Source organism: Cherax quadricarinatus, chromosome 4 (genome assembly GCF_038502225.1).
Source record: "Cherax quadricarinatus isolate ZL_2023a chromosome 4, ASM3850222v1, whole genome shotgun sequence".
NCBI lineage: Eukaryota > Metazoa > Arthropoda > Malacostraca > Decapoda > Parastacidae > Cherax > Cherax quadricarinatus.
This window is the reverse complement of record NC_091295.1, coordinates 68,149,703-68,164,702: the sequence shown is the minus strand read 5'-3', so window position 1 is coordinate 68,164,702 and position 15,000 is coordinate 68,149,703. Positions and strand designations below refer to the sequence as shown.

The window sequence follows — 15,000 nt, the reverse complement described above, 5'->3', positions numbered from 1 at the left end:
CTCTCTCAGTACCTGGGTCTCTCTCAGTACCTGGGTCTCTCTCAGTACCTGGGTCTTTCTCAGTACCTGTCCTGCTCTTCATACAGGAAGCTCGGGGCCTGGCGGGGCGGGAGTATCTGGGCAACGCTTGTGACCCCTACGTGAAGGTGGTGGTGTGGCGTGAGCGGAGGTCCTTGAGGAAGAACAAGTCTCCCCCCCTCCATGTCTTCAGAACCCGCACCGTCAGACACACGCAGGATCCCACCTTCAACCAGTCCTTCGTCATTGAAGCCTCCAAAAGCGACCTCAAGGTGAGTAAGAGCTCCGCTTCAAAAGTTCAGCTTCATGCTCTGGAACGATATCGTTCCAGACTATGAAGCTATACTCTTCTCCAGGCTAAGGGACTGACCACCTCAAATATTATTTTTCTCTAAGGTTGATGAACTGATTACTTCATTTCACTACTGAACCTGCTGCCTTTGTATTTGACTGAAGAAGCTACTGTGTCAACAATAAACATACATAACTATTGCACATGTCTTAAATCATCTGTTGGTTTATGATGGTTTTCTGTATTCCGTCACGTGTGTGTGTGTGTGTACGTACTCGCCAATTTCTGTTGCTATATAGTTTTAACAAGGTGACAAATAATACTTTTATATGAGCGGTATGTCTGGAGGATGTGAGGAGAGCCTTCTGTTATACTAACCCCTCACCTCGTGTACAAGCAGTGGATGGACAGACTTTTGTTTGTCTCGGAAACATTAGAGTCGATATAAACCATAAGTTGGTACGTTCTCTCTCTCTCTCTCTCTCTCTCTCTCTCTCTCTCTCTCTCTCTCTCTCTCTCTCTCTCTCTCTCTCTCTCTCTCTCTCTCTCTCACACACACACACTCACTCTCACACACTCACTCTCACACTCTCTGGTGGGATGACGTGAGCTGCCACGTTATAATCTGGAGATTATAAAATTATAAATGAGTTGATAATTTATGCAACTTTATGCTGATTTGTGACGTCATATTTTTGAAGCATGCAAATGACAGCGTTGACGATGCACCATCAGTGTGGCAAGAGCAGGCTGGGAGGGGGATGATGGAGGATGGGATGGAGGAGGAGGGAGGAGGAGAAAGGAGAGAGGGAGTGTAGGGAAAGGAGGAGGATGAGGATGAGAGGGAGGGGAAGGAGTAAAAAAAGGATGAAGAGGAAGAGTAGGACGGTGCATCGTCAGTGCTGAAGTGGGAATGGAGGTAGAGATAGCCAAACCATACCACGGGTGGGGATAGAACCCGCGATTAGTCTCTCAAAACTCCAGACCGTCGCGTTAGCCACTGGACCAGCTAGCCACAATAAGATTCATCCAATTAGGTATATTTCTACACCATAATAAAGTTAGCATAGGCACCACTGTGACCACAAATGCAAGTTTTTACAGATGAATCTCCAGCTAGCGTGTCCGTGACGAACTCTAGCTCAAGTCCCCTCAAAGCCGTCAACATGACTCACGAAATCGTAATGACACGATGATCGCGGGTTCTATCCCCGCCCGTGGTATGGTTTGTTTGCAATCGTGTCATTACGAATTAGAGATAATCAATTTGGAAGCACAAGAGATGGAAGGAAGTCTGGGTTACATCTGCTGTATGGTAGACACACTTTGTTCACACAATTTAAAGTTGATGTTTTTAACAGCCTAGTGAAACTTATTTCTGTGTGTTCTGATAAGACCGAAGAATTTGTTGATAACATTGTGAAGAGAGAGAGAGAGAGAGAGAGAGAGAGAGAGAGAGAGAGAGAGAGAGAGAGAGAGAGAGAGTCATCATATTATATTGTTTTTATTATAATCAATTGACGTCGCTAGGTTGTAAGGATCATACAGTCAGCAACGATCCAATGAAAAGGAGGCTGTATCCACTTGTTTACCTTCATCAAGCCACCACACAGTCGGGGAATAATTCATTGATCTCCATAATTCAGAATCTGGCAGTTCTGTTCTGTTGTTAGGTGAAGTAACCTCATCAAGCTACACTACTGTACCTACCAACACACTTGTTAGTAATATTTTTAATTAGTGAAAGCATAGTAATTATAGGTTAACAGTGTACTTGTTTAAGAATGCTCCCCCCACCTGTCTCTCTCTCTCTCTCTCTCTCTCTCTCTCTCTCTCTCTCTCTCCAGTTCATGAGACAGAAAGAGCAGCTGCATCGATTTCGGATGAAAGATTTCAGAGGCGTACTTCACAGAATTGTGTATTATATTTATGGTTTGTGTAAGACCGTAGAGCTCTTCCAGCCCTCGTGTATGTGTGTGTGTGTGTGTGTGTGTGTGTGTACTCGCCTATTTGTGGTTGCAGGGGTCTAATCATAGCTCCTGGCCCCGTCTCTTCACTGGTCGCTACTAGGTCCTCTCTCTCCCTGCTCCTTGAGCTTTATCAAACCTCATCTTAAAACTGTGTGTGTACGTAATCATCTACATGGTTTTAGGAGTCGAGCTCTAGCTCTTGGTCTGCCAATCAACTTGCCGCTTGCCAGCTTCACCCCTCTCGTGAGCTCTATTATACCTGCTCTTAAAGCTATGTAAAAAATCTTCCTCCTCCACGTCCTCATCGAGATCATTCTATTTCCCAGCCACTCCGAGACTGAAGAAATACTTCCTCACATCTCTACGGCTCATCTCTGTCTTCAGTTTACAGCTGTAACTCATCTTTGTTTTCAACTTTCAGCTGTGCTCTCGTGTTCGTGTTTCCCTCCTCTCTAAACATCTGTCCCTGTCCACTGTTGTCAGTTCCTCTGAGTGTGTTCTGTACGTTATCATATCTCCCAGTAATCCTTTCCTTTAATATTTCCGGACTTAACTTCCTTAATCTCTCATCACACCTCATCCCCTGACCTCCAAGACTAGTCTCGTTGCAATTCTCTGCACTTTCTCAATTTTCTTGAGGTGCTTGATCATGTGTGGGTTCCATATTGGTGCTGCATACTCCGATATGAGTCTGACATATGCTGCCCATATTGGCACTCTTCGTTTACGCTCCTGAAGGCTACTCTTAGGTTCCCCAGATGCGCATTGCTGTAGCAGTTATTCGATTGGTATGCGCCTCAAGCGATATGTTCTGTACAATGCATACCTCAAGGTTCTCCTCAATGAGTGAGGTTTGAAGCTTTACCCCCTCCCCCTCCCTTCTCTCCTCCGAGCCTGTACTCTGTTGAAGTCTATTTACCCATCCCGACTCTCATAAGTTTGCACTTACTGAGGCTAAATTCTAGAAGCCACATGTCAGACTAGACCAACAACCAGTCGAAGTCCATTTATAGTCTTTCTTGGTCCTAGTATTGATCCTTGTGGAACCCCACTCGTCTCACGCAGCCATTCCGGCAGCTCTTCCCGGACAGCCACTTATGTCCCTCTTGTTAAGTATTCCTTGATTTATTGCAGTGTCTACCTTGTTATTCTTGTGTGTGTGTGTGTGTGTGTGTGTGTGTAAGAGTACTCGGGAAGTGTGTTTGCTGCTGTCGAGTCTTGGCTCCTGGCCCGTCTCTTAAACTACAATCTCCGGCATTATTGACTCCTAACCTGGCGGACCCTATCGTACCTACTCTTGCAGCTGTGTATTGAGTTTGCTTCCACCCCTTCATCAAGCTCATTCCCTTTATTTACCACCCTCAGATTGAAAAGGTATTTCCTAACATCCCTGTGGCTCATCTGTCTTAAGTTTCCATCTCTGACCTCTCGCCTCCCTTTGTCCTTCGCTTCAAAGTCTATCCTTCTCTGCCTCTGGATATCTTGTATATCATAATTATTTTTTTTTTATTATCACACCGGCCGATTCCCACCAAGGCAGGGTGGCCCGAAAAAGAAAAACTTTCACCATCATTCACTCCATCACTGTATTGCCAGAAGGGTGCTTTACACTACAGTTTTTAAACTGCAACATTAACACCCCTCCTTCAGAGTGCAGGCACTGTACTTCCCATCTCCAGGACTCAAGTCTCCTCTAAATCCTTCTATCTTTTAAATTCGTCATGTTCGTACATACTTGATCTCATAAAGGGTCCATGCTGGTGCTGCGTACTCCACGATGGGCGTAATATGTGTCTTGTAAATAATCCTAAAAGATTCTTCATATGTGAATGCAATTCTGCGATTAGCTGTCCTTGGATATGCTGCAGATATTATCTCATTTATGTCCTTTGGTGATATATTGGGAGTGATGTTCACTTTAAGACCCTTCTCCTTTAGCGATATTTGAAGTGTCTCACCTCTTAAGCTGTATTCCGTGTCTGGTCGCCTCTTTCCAACTCCAGTTTTCTTGACCTTGCACTTGCTTGGGTTTTGTTGGGGAGTGGGTGGGTACACATGCAATGTGTACGTGCCGTCTGTCAGTCTGTCTTTGGATATCTTCATCCAGAGTCATCCCTCAGGGACATTATCAACATGCTGGTTTATTGCATACGTCTAGATGGGTTTTCTGCCAGAGTTGGTGAGGTCAGCGACCCGACTAGCTCCTCCAACATGTCCCTCCCTCCCTAGTTCCTCTTTACCAGCCTTCCACCCACGCACCAGCTGTCTCCCCTTCATCCAGACATCTTTACAATTATACACATATTGTCCATCTTGACTTCCAAGGGGATGAGATGGAATCTCCCAGGAGAGTGTAATGTTTGGTTATAATTCTATATATGTTTAGTTTCCGGAGTACAACCTGGTTCTTACTAGCTTGTAAACACAACCTGTTGCTCTCACATCCTGATCCTACATGACGGAGATGTGTACCTCTCTGTCTCACTACACGTTAGTTAATCCTCACGATTGTCAGTGAATAGCAGAAGAATGGACGTGGGTTCAAACTGTCGTCGTGTCAGGTAGCAGGTCCAGCACTGTACCACTGAGCTATGGTATGTAGGATTCATTGACAGTCGTTCATTACGATTTATCTTGAATTCAGACTATATGCCCTTGACAGGTATGAGAATAATGTAATATAAGTTTCTGGGGCTGCAGGAAGGGACAGTAGGGTTACAGCTAGTGGCCTCTGACAGACTTGTCGCAGAAATTGCAGTCCGTGAAACCTTCCGGTTGTACAGCCATATAGCTCAGTGGTACAGCGCTGACTAGGGACCCACAGCCTCGGAGAAAAGAATAAACACACTTCAAGAAAAAGAATCTGTAGGTTTCTTCTCAGAGCTGTGTGAAAATTTTCTTCCTCCCATTCCCTATATGCAGTGTTTCATTTAGTTTTATTTAAAAACAAATACTTTAAAAAATGCATCGGTAAAGAGAACATGCAGAGGCAGTTCGTCTCTGGATCACAACACTATGGGTCAGTACCACTGGGATCGTTTATCATCTCTGGGAGCAGATGATTTATTTAGTGTATACGGTTATTCCACTGCGCTGGTGCTTCGATGAGCATTCTGGGACACTCGCTGGTTATCATACCCAAGTATAGAAGTGCAGGCAATGCTACCTGTGTTGTCTTGCGCAGTCTTATGCCTTTCGGTCGCACTGGAAGTGTTGTTTGACTCTACTGGTGATCTTCCATAATGATCCCAGGAGCGCGTCATATTCACTCAGTACTGGGCCATCGAATGAGGGTGTACACCCCAAGAAATAGGTAAGTGTGGGGAGAGTTAGATATCTTGTGAAAAGATACCTGGAGTATACCTGGAGAGGGTTTCGGGGGTCAACGCCCCCGCAGCTAGGTCTGAGACCAGGCCTCGTGGTTGATCAGGGCCTGATCAACAAGAATGTTAATGCTGACCATACGCAAACTGACGTACGAACCACAACCCGGCTGGTCAGGTATTGACTTGAGGTGCCTGTCAAGTGCCTTCTTGAAGACAGCCAGGGGTCTATTAGTAATCCCCCTTACGTATGCTGGGAGGCAGTTGAACATTCTTGGGCCCTGGACACTTATCATGTTGTCTCTCAGTGTGCTCGTGGCACCTCTGCTTTTCATTGGAGGAATGTTGCATCTCCTGCCGAGTCTTTTACTTTCATAGCGAGTGATTTTCGTGTACAATTTTGGTACTAATCCCTCTTGGATTTTCCAAGTGTATATTATCATGTATCTCTCTCGCCTGAGTAACAGGGAATACAAATCAAGGGATTTCAACCGTTCCCAGTAATTTAGGTGCCACGATACAAGGTATCGTAGGCATCCAAATTACTTATTTTCTTGCCCGTATTATTCAGGCCATTTAGTTTCTCCTCGAGGATTGTATCGATATCATGTGTGAGAACTGAACTCTTATATTTGAAAGACATCGTTCAGTTCCTCTTGGGTAGATACTGAACTTGGTATGCAACAGGTATTTCTTTTCTGGATCGCTACGCTGTCTCTCTCTGAAATGAAAACTGACTACTTTGTGGTTCTTGGTATCCTTGATACGTTTGTCACCTAACTCTTCATGAACTTTAGTAGTAAGTACTGTCTCCATAATGCAAGGGTCTCCGATCCCACTGAAGCAAAGGATCCTGTATTTGAGGATCTTCGTCTCCCTGTGGCTGGCAGCACCTGTGTGTGTATTGATATTTTGTGTCCTAACATGTGTATTTGTGATGCAGGAGTTGGTGGTGAAGCTGGTGGCCATGGATTCGGATAAGTGGGCAAGTCCAAGTACAGTGGGGGAGGTAACACAGCCACTGAGAGACATCAAGAACCTGGCCAGCCTACAGGAGCGGACTACCCTCAACTACTTTCTTGCTCCACCTAAACTGGTAGGCCTACTTACCTCTCTTTCAACATGCCATTTCTAATCGTTTTACTAATTTATAATCATAATTCGCCATATTTAGACATTTGTGTTTTTCAATTGGTTTCAGTGTATCAAATCGCATCTCTCTTTTAAGTGTATATACAAGACTTGCATATGCTGTAGAATGTTGCAGTTTTCCAGTACAATGGAGGCGCCGAGAGTGTCAGAGTCGCACCAGCAGCAGCAAGATGCGTGCAAACATAACCTTACATGAAGAGTACACGATGAACTCGTTAAAATATTAATAAGTATAAAGGTAAACGCTGCTCAGCTCCACAACTAGCGCCACCACTGAGCAAGCTACCACTCTAGAGTCAGCCATGACCTCACTCATCTCAGCCATATACATCACTGTACTGAGTTATCAACATCACTAAGCAGCAGTTAACAATATCGTGGCTGGAGGCAGCATAACTTCTCAGTCATAACATCCCCGTATATTTTGTTTCAGGCAGATTTACAATAACTGGTATATAAACCTAATGTTAGGCCTTTGGTGAATCTTTATAACAAATATGAACACAGAAAAGTAACAGGTGATGATTGGTCAGGGAGGCTTAAAGCCTGTCGACTATACAAGGCTTATTAAGGCTGCGTGCCACCTGTTCCACCACCAGTCAAGAATACTGTAATCCCTAAAGCAAGAATTGAATTATGTGTACTCACCTGGTTGAGGTTGCAGGGGTCGAGTCCAAGCTCCTGGCCCGCCTCTTCACTGGTCGCTACTAGGTCACTCTCCCTGAACCGTGAGCTTTATCATACCTCTGCTTAAACCTATGTATGTATGGATCCTGCATCCACTACATCGCTTCCCAAACTATTCCACTTCCTGAATACTCTGTGGCTGAAGAAATGCTTCCTAACCTCCCTGTGATTCATCTGTGTCTTCAACTTCCAACTGTGTCCCCTTGCTGCTGTGTCCCATCTCTGGAACATCCTGTCTTTGTCCACCTTGTCAATTCCTCTCAGTATTTTGTATGTCGTTATCATGTCCCCCCTATCTCTCCTGTCCTCCAGTGTCGTCAGGTTGATTTCCCTTAACCTCTCCTCGTAGGACATACCTCTTAGCTCTGGGACTAGTCTTGTTGCAAACCTTTGCACTTTCTCTAGTTTCTTTACGTGCTTGGCTAGGTGTGGGTTCCAAATTGGTGCCGCATACTCCAATATGGGCCTAACGTACAAGGTGTACAGGGTCCTGAACGATTCCTTATTAAGATGTCGGAATGCTGTTCTGAGGTTTGCTAGGCGCCCATATGCTGCAGCAGTTATTTGGTTGACGTGCGCTTCAGATGTGCTTGGTGTTATACTCGCCCCAAGATCTTTTTCCTTGAGTGAGGTTTGTAGTCTCTGGCCCCCTAGACTGTACTCCGTCTGCGGTCTTCTTTGCCCTTCCCCAATCTTCATGGCTTTGCACTTGGTGGGATTGAACTCCAGGAGCCAATTGCTGGACCAGGTCTGCAGCCTGTCCAGATCCCTGTGTGTGTGTGTGTATATATATATATATATATATATATATATATATATATATATATATATATATATATATATATATATATATATATATATATATATATATATGAATAAGAGACTCACCTCACGGTACATATTTTGTCAGATAAATAAAAATAGAAACTTTGATACATAGAATCTCAAGAAATGGAAGAGATTCGAACCAGTGGCGAGACAGTCCTGAAATAAGCATATCAGTAGTTCTAACAGTCGTGGTATTATGATTTCGCAAATTAAGGAAGGAGAGAGAGCGAGAGAGAGAGAGAGAGAGAGAGAGAGAGAGAGAGAGAGAGAGAGAGAGAGAGAGAGAGAGAGAGAGAGAGAGAGAGAGAGAGCAATATCTGTTCTAATTTTTTTCATAACTGTTTTTTTTATCCAGAAGGAAAAAAAACTGTACATGCATAAATCCTGTGGAAAGTAGCGCAGGTGACCTCAGGTCCCTGGAAGATAACTTGGATCAAATTCAACTAGTGGAGTGACGAGTGCATGATGGAATGTAACATGGATAAGTGACACTAAGTGGATAGAGCAGAAAGTGAAAACACGAGACCTGAAGAAAGCGGATTATGTGATTAAATATTAAAAGAATAGACAGAGGGATGTAAAGGATGAGACTGAAAGTTGTCACTGCTTGTCACTGTTGTCACTGCTTGTCACTGTCACTGTTGTCACTGCTTGTCACTGCTTGTCACTGTTGTCACTGCTTGTCACTGTTTGTCACTGTCACTGCTTGTCACTGCTTGTCACTGTTTGTCACTGTCACTGCTTGTCACTGCTTGTCACTGTTGTCACTGCTTGTTAGCTACACTGACAACCTTCAGAATACTCTTATGACATGTGACTGATGACTGACAACAGTTCATGCTACAGTATGTAGCAGTGACCTGGTATTTGCACCTATTAAGAATAAAAAATGCTAGAAAATAGCCAAAAGACGAGTTGCAACATGGCTACGAGAGATTAAAAAAAAAATATGAGAAAAGTTTAAAACAGCGACGGTGGGTGATAGTGGAGACGGGATGACCTCACGTAATATAAAAGGATGCCAGAAATTAGATAAGGATTTTTAACAGTGACAACTGAAAACAAGAATTCTCAGTCAGCTGTGAATTGAGAATAAAGAGGCGCCGAAAAGACACTAGAGAGTTTTCTGGGCAGATGAGAGTGGCAGACTACTGGACTGGTGTCCACGAGATAAATAGTCCTACAGCCACTGGAAATGTTCATTTTTTAGTAGATAATACTCTGAAGGTGAGAGACAGCTAGCACAGCTCTTCTCCTGTACGTAAAATGGTAAACACACACACACACACACACACACACACACACACACACACACACACACACACACACACACACACACACACATACACACACATACATACACACATACACTAAACACACACACATAAACACACACATACACATAAACACACACATACACTCATACACACACACACACATACATACACACACACACACACATTGACGTGTATAGTATGCAAAATTATGGAGAAGATTATCAGGAGGAGAGTGGTGGAGCACCTGGAACGGAACAGGAGTATAAATGCCAACCAGCACGGATTCACGGAAGGCAAATCCTGTGTCACAAACCTTCTGGAGTTTTATGATAAAATAACAGAAGTAAGACAAGAGAGAGAGGGGTGGGTTGATTGCATCTTCTTGGACTGCAAGAAGGCCTTTGACACAGTTCCTCACAAGAGATTAGTGCAGAAGCTAGAGCATCAGGCGCATATAACAGGAAGGGCACTGCAATGGATCAGAGAATACCTGACAGGGAGGCAACAACGAGTCATGGTACGTAATGATGTATCACAGTGGGCACCTGTGACGAGCGGGGTCCCACAGGGGTCGGTCCTAGGACCAGTGCTATTTTTGGTATATGTGAACGACATGACGGAAGGGTTAGACTCAGAAGTGTCCCTGTTTGCAGATGATGTGAAGTTAATGAGGAGAATTAAATCTGATGAGGACCAGGCAGGACTTCAAAGAGACCTGGACAGACTGGACACCTGGTCCAGCAAATGGCTTCTCGAATTTAATCCTGCCAAATGCAAAGTCATGAAGATGGGGGAGGGGCACAGAAGACCACAGACAGAGTATAGGCTAGGTGGCCAAAGACTGCAAACCTCACTCAAGGAGAAAGATCTTGGGGTGAGTATAACACCGAGCATGTCTCCGGAAGCACACATCAATCAGATAACTGCTGCAGCATATGGGCGCCTGGCAAACCTGAGAACAGCATTCCGATACCTTAGTAAGGAATCATTCAAGACACTGTACACCGTGTATGTCAGGCCCATACTGGAGTATGCAGCACCTGTTTGGAACCCGCACTTGATAAAGCACGTCAAGAAACTAGAGAAAGTACAAAGGTTTGCGACAAGGTTAGTTCCAGAGCTAAGGGGAATGTCCTATGAGGAAAGATTAAGGGAAATCGGCCTGACCACACTGGAGGACAGGAGGGTCAGGGGAGACATGATAACGACATATAAAATACTGCGTGGAATAGACAAGGTGGACAAAGACAGGATGTTCCAGGGAGGGGACACAGAAACAAGAGGCCACAATTGGAAGTTGAAGACACAAATGAGTCAGAGAGATAGTAGGAAGTATTTCTTCAGTCATAGAGTTGTAAGGCAGTGGAATAGCCTAGAAAATGACGTAGTGGCGGCAGGAACCATACACAGTTTTAAGACGAGGTTTGATAAAGCTCATGGAGCGGGGAGAGAGAGGGCCTAGTAGCAACCGGTGAAGAGGCGGGGCCAGGAGCTAGGACTCGACCCCTGCAACCACAAATAGGTGAGTACAAATAGGTGAGTACATACATACACACATACACATAAACACACACACATAAACACACACATACACATAAACACACACATACACTCACACATACACACACACACACACATACACACACACACACACACACACACACACACACACACACACACACACACACACACACACACACACACACACACAAGCCAGGAGCTAAGTCTCGACCCCTGCAACCACAATTAGGCGAGTACACACACGACAATATGAAAACGACATAGCAGCGAAAGCCAAGTCTGACCCGAAGCTGTTATACAGTCACATCGGGAGGAAAAGAACAGTCAAGGACCAGGTAATCAGGCTAAGGAAGGAAGGAGTAGAGACAAGAGATGACCGTGAAGTATGTGAGGAACTCAACAAGAGATTCAAAGAAGTGTTCACAGAGGAGACAGAGGGGGCTCCAGAAAGACGGAGAGGTGGGGTACACCACCAAGTGCTGGACACAGTACACAGAACCGAGGAAGAAGTGAAGAGGCTTCTGAGTGAGCTAGATACCTCAAAGGCGATGGGTCCGGATAACATCTCTCCATGGGTCCTGAGAGAGAGAGCAGAGGCGCTATGTGTACCCCTAACAACAATATTCAGTACATGTATTGAAACAAGGAGATTGCCTGAGGCATGGAAGACAGCAAATGTAGTCCCAATTTTTAGAAAAGGAGACAGACATGAAGCACTAAACTACAGACCAGTGTCAATGACATGTATAGTATGCAAAGTCATGGAGAAGATTGTCAGGAGAAGAGCGGTGGAACACCTAGAAAGGAATGATCTCATCAACAGCAGCTAACATGGTTTCAGGGACGGGAAATCCTGTGTCACAAACCTACTGGAGTTCTATGACAGGGTGACAGCAGAAAGACAAGATAGAGAGAGAGGTGGGTAGATTGCATTTTCTTGGACTGTAAGAAGGCGGGATAACAGGGAAGGCACTACAATGGATCTAGGAATACTTGTCAGGAAGACAGCAGCGAGTCATGGTACGTGGCGAGGTGTCAGAGTGGGCACCTGTGACGAGTGGGGTGCCACAGGGGTCAGTCCTAGGACCAGTGCTGTTCCTGGTATTTGTGAACGACATGACGGAAAGAATAGACTCCGAAGTGTCCCAGTTTGCAGATGACGTGAAGTTGATGAGAAGAACTCATTCGGACGAAGACCAAGCAGAACTACAAAGGGATCTGGACAGGCTGCAGACCTGGTCCAGCAATTGGCTCCTGGAGTTCAACCCCACCAAGTGCAAAGTCATGAAGATTGGGGAAGGGCAAAGAAGACCGCAGACGGAGTACAGTCTAGGGGGCCCAGAGATTACAAACCTCACTCAAGGGAAAAGATCTTGGGGTAAGTATAACACCAAGCACATCTCCTGAGGCGCACATCAACCAAATAACTGCTGCAGCATATGGACGCCTAGCAAATCTAAGAACAGCATTCCGACATCTTAATAAGGAATCGTTCAGGACCCTGTACACTGTGTACGTTAGGCCCATATTGGAGTATGCAGCACCAGTTTGGAACCCACACCTAGCCAAGCACGTAAAGTAACTAGAGAAAGTGCAAAGGTTTGCAACAAGCCTAGTCCCAGAGCTAAGAGGTATGTCCTAGGAGGATAGGTTAAGGGAAATCGACCTGACGACACTGGAGGACAGGAGAGATAGGGGGACATGATAACGATATACAAAATACTGAGAGGAATTGGACTAAGGTGGACAAAGACATGATGTTCCAGAGAATGGACACACCAGCAAGAGGACACAGTTGGAAGCTGAAGACACAGATGAATCACAGGGATGTTAGGAAGTACCTCTTCAGCCACAGCGTAGTCAGGAAGTGGAATAGTTTGGGAAGCGATGTAGTGGAGGCAGGATCCATACATAGCTTTAAGCAGAGGTATGATAAAGCTCACGGTTCAGGGAGAGTGACCCAGTAGCGACCAGTGAAGAGGCGGGGCTAGGAGCTATGACTTGACCCCTGCTACCACAATTAGGTGAGGTGAGCACACACCCTACCTACATACCTCTTCCTCGGCTCTTCCTCCTGGCTCGCTGCACACAACCTAACTTATTCCACTATAATCACCTTCTTTATCCCTTGTTCACCACTTTCCTATCTACCTCTGTATCTGTCTGCCTCTGTATGTATCTGCCTCTATATCTGTCTGCCTCTGTATTCCCCCCCCCGTGTCTGCCCCTGTGTTTGTCTGCCCCTGTGTTTGTCTGCCTCTGTATCTGCCTCTGTGTTTGTCTGCCTCTGTGTTTATCTGCCTCTGTGTTTGTCTGCCTCTGTGTTTATCTGCCTCTGTGTTTGTCTGCCTCTGTGTTTATCTGCCTCTGTGTTTGTCTGCCTCTGTGTTTATCTGCCTCTGTGTTTGTCTGCCTCTGTATCTGCCCCTGTGTTTATCTGCCTCTGTGTTTGTCTGCCTCTGTATCTGCCTGTGTTTGTCTGCCTCTGTATCTGCCCCTGTGTTTGTCTGCCTCTGTATCTGCCTGTGTTTGTCTGCCTCTGTATCTGCCCCTGTGTTTGTCTGCCTCTGTATCTGCCTGTGTTTGTCTGCCTCTGTATCTGCCCCTGTGTTTGCCTGCCTCTGTATCTGCCTGTGTTTGTCTGCCTCTGTATCTGCCCCTGTGTTTGTCTGCCTCTGTGTTTGTCTGCCTCTGTATCTGCCTCTGTGTTTGTCTGCCTCTGTATCTGCCCCTGTGTTTGTCTGCCTCTGTGTTTGTCTGCCTCTGTATCTGCCTCTGTGTTTGTCTGCCTCTGTATCTGCCTGTGTTTGTCTGCCTCTGTATCTGCCCCTGTGTTTGCCTGCCTCTGTATCTGCCCCTGTGTTTGTCTGCCTCTGTGTTTGTCTGCCTCTGTATCTGCCTCTGTGTTTGTCTGCCTCTGTATCTGCCCCTGTGTTTGTCTGCCTCTGTATCTGCCTCTGTGTTTGTCTGCCTCTGTATCTGCCTCTGTGTTTGTCTGCCTCTGTATCTGCCTCTGTGTTTGTCTGCCTCTGTATCTGCCTCTGTGTTTGTCTGCCTCTGTATCTGCCTCTGTGTTTGTCTGCCTCTGTATCTGCCTCTGTGTTTGTCTGCCTCTGTATCTGCCTCTGTGTTTGTCTGCCTCTGTATCTGCCTCTGTGTTTGTCTGCCTCTGTGTTTGTCTGCCTCTGTATCTGCCTCTGTGTTTGTCTGCCTCTGTATCTGCCCCTGTGTTTGTCTGCCTCTGTGTTTGTCTGCCTCTGTATCTGCCTCTGTGTTTGTCTGCCTCTGTATCTGCCTGTGTTTGTCTGCCTCTGTATCTGCCCCTGTGTTTGCCTGCCTCTGTATCTGCCTCTGTGTTTGTCTGCCTCTGTATCTGCCTCTGTGTTTGTCTGCCTCTGTATCTGCCTCTGTGTTTGTCTGCCTCTGTATCTGCCTCTGTGTTTGTCTGCCTCTGTATCTGCCCCTGTGTTTGTCTGCCTCTGTATCTGCCTCTGTGTTTGTCTGCCTCTGTATCTGCCTCTGTGTTTGTATGCCTCTGTATCTGCCTCTGTGTTTGTCTGCCTCTGTATCTGCCCCTGTGTTTGTCTGCCTCTGTATCTGCCTCTGTGTTTGTCTGCCTCTGTATCTGCCTCTGTGTTTGCCTGCCTCTGTATCTGCCTCTGTGTTTGTCTGCCTCTGTATCTGCCTCTGTGTTTGTCTGCCTCTGTATCTGCCCCTGTGTTTGTCTGCCTCTGTATCTGCCCCTGTGTTTGTCTGCCTCTGTGTTTGTCTGCCTCTGTATCTGCCTCTGTGTTTGTCTGCCTCTGTATCTACCCCTGTGTTTGTCTGCCTCTGTGTTTGTCTGCCTCTGTATCTGCCTCTGTGTTTGTCTGCCTCTGTATCTGCCTGTGTTTGTCTGCCTCTGTATCTGCCCCTGTGTTTGCCTGCCTCTG

The 15,000-nt window shown here is 45.8% G+C and overlaps 1 protein-coding gene across 2 annotated transcripts in view; it reads left to right on the top strand.

Annotated features, from left to right (window-relative positions):
* LOC128684452 (synaptotagmin-5) overlaps positions 1-15,000 on the top strand; it is a 231,414-nt gene that overhangs the window by 203,652 nt on the left and 12,762 nt on the right. For both annotated transcript variants that reach the window (XM_053770617.2, XM_053770616.2), the window contains exons 7-8: positions 87-290; positions 6,547-6,699. In XM_053770617.2, the coding sequence (XP_053626592.1) occupies positions 87-290; positions 6,547-6,699 (357 nt within the window). The remainder of the gene's footprint in view (positions 1-86; positions 291-6,546; positions 6,700-15,000) is intronic.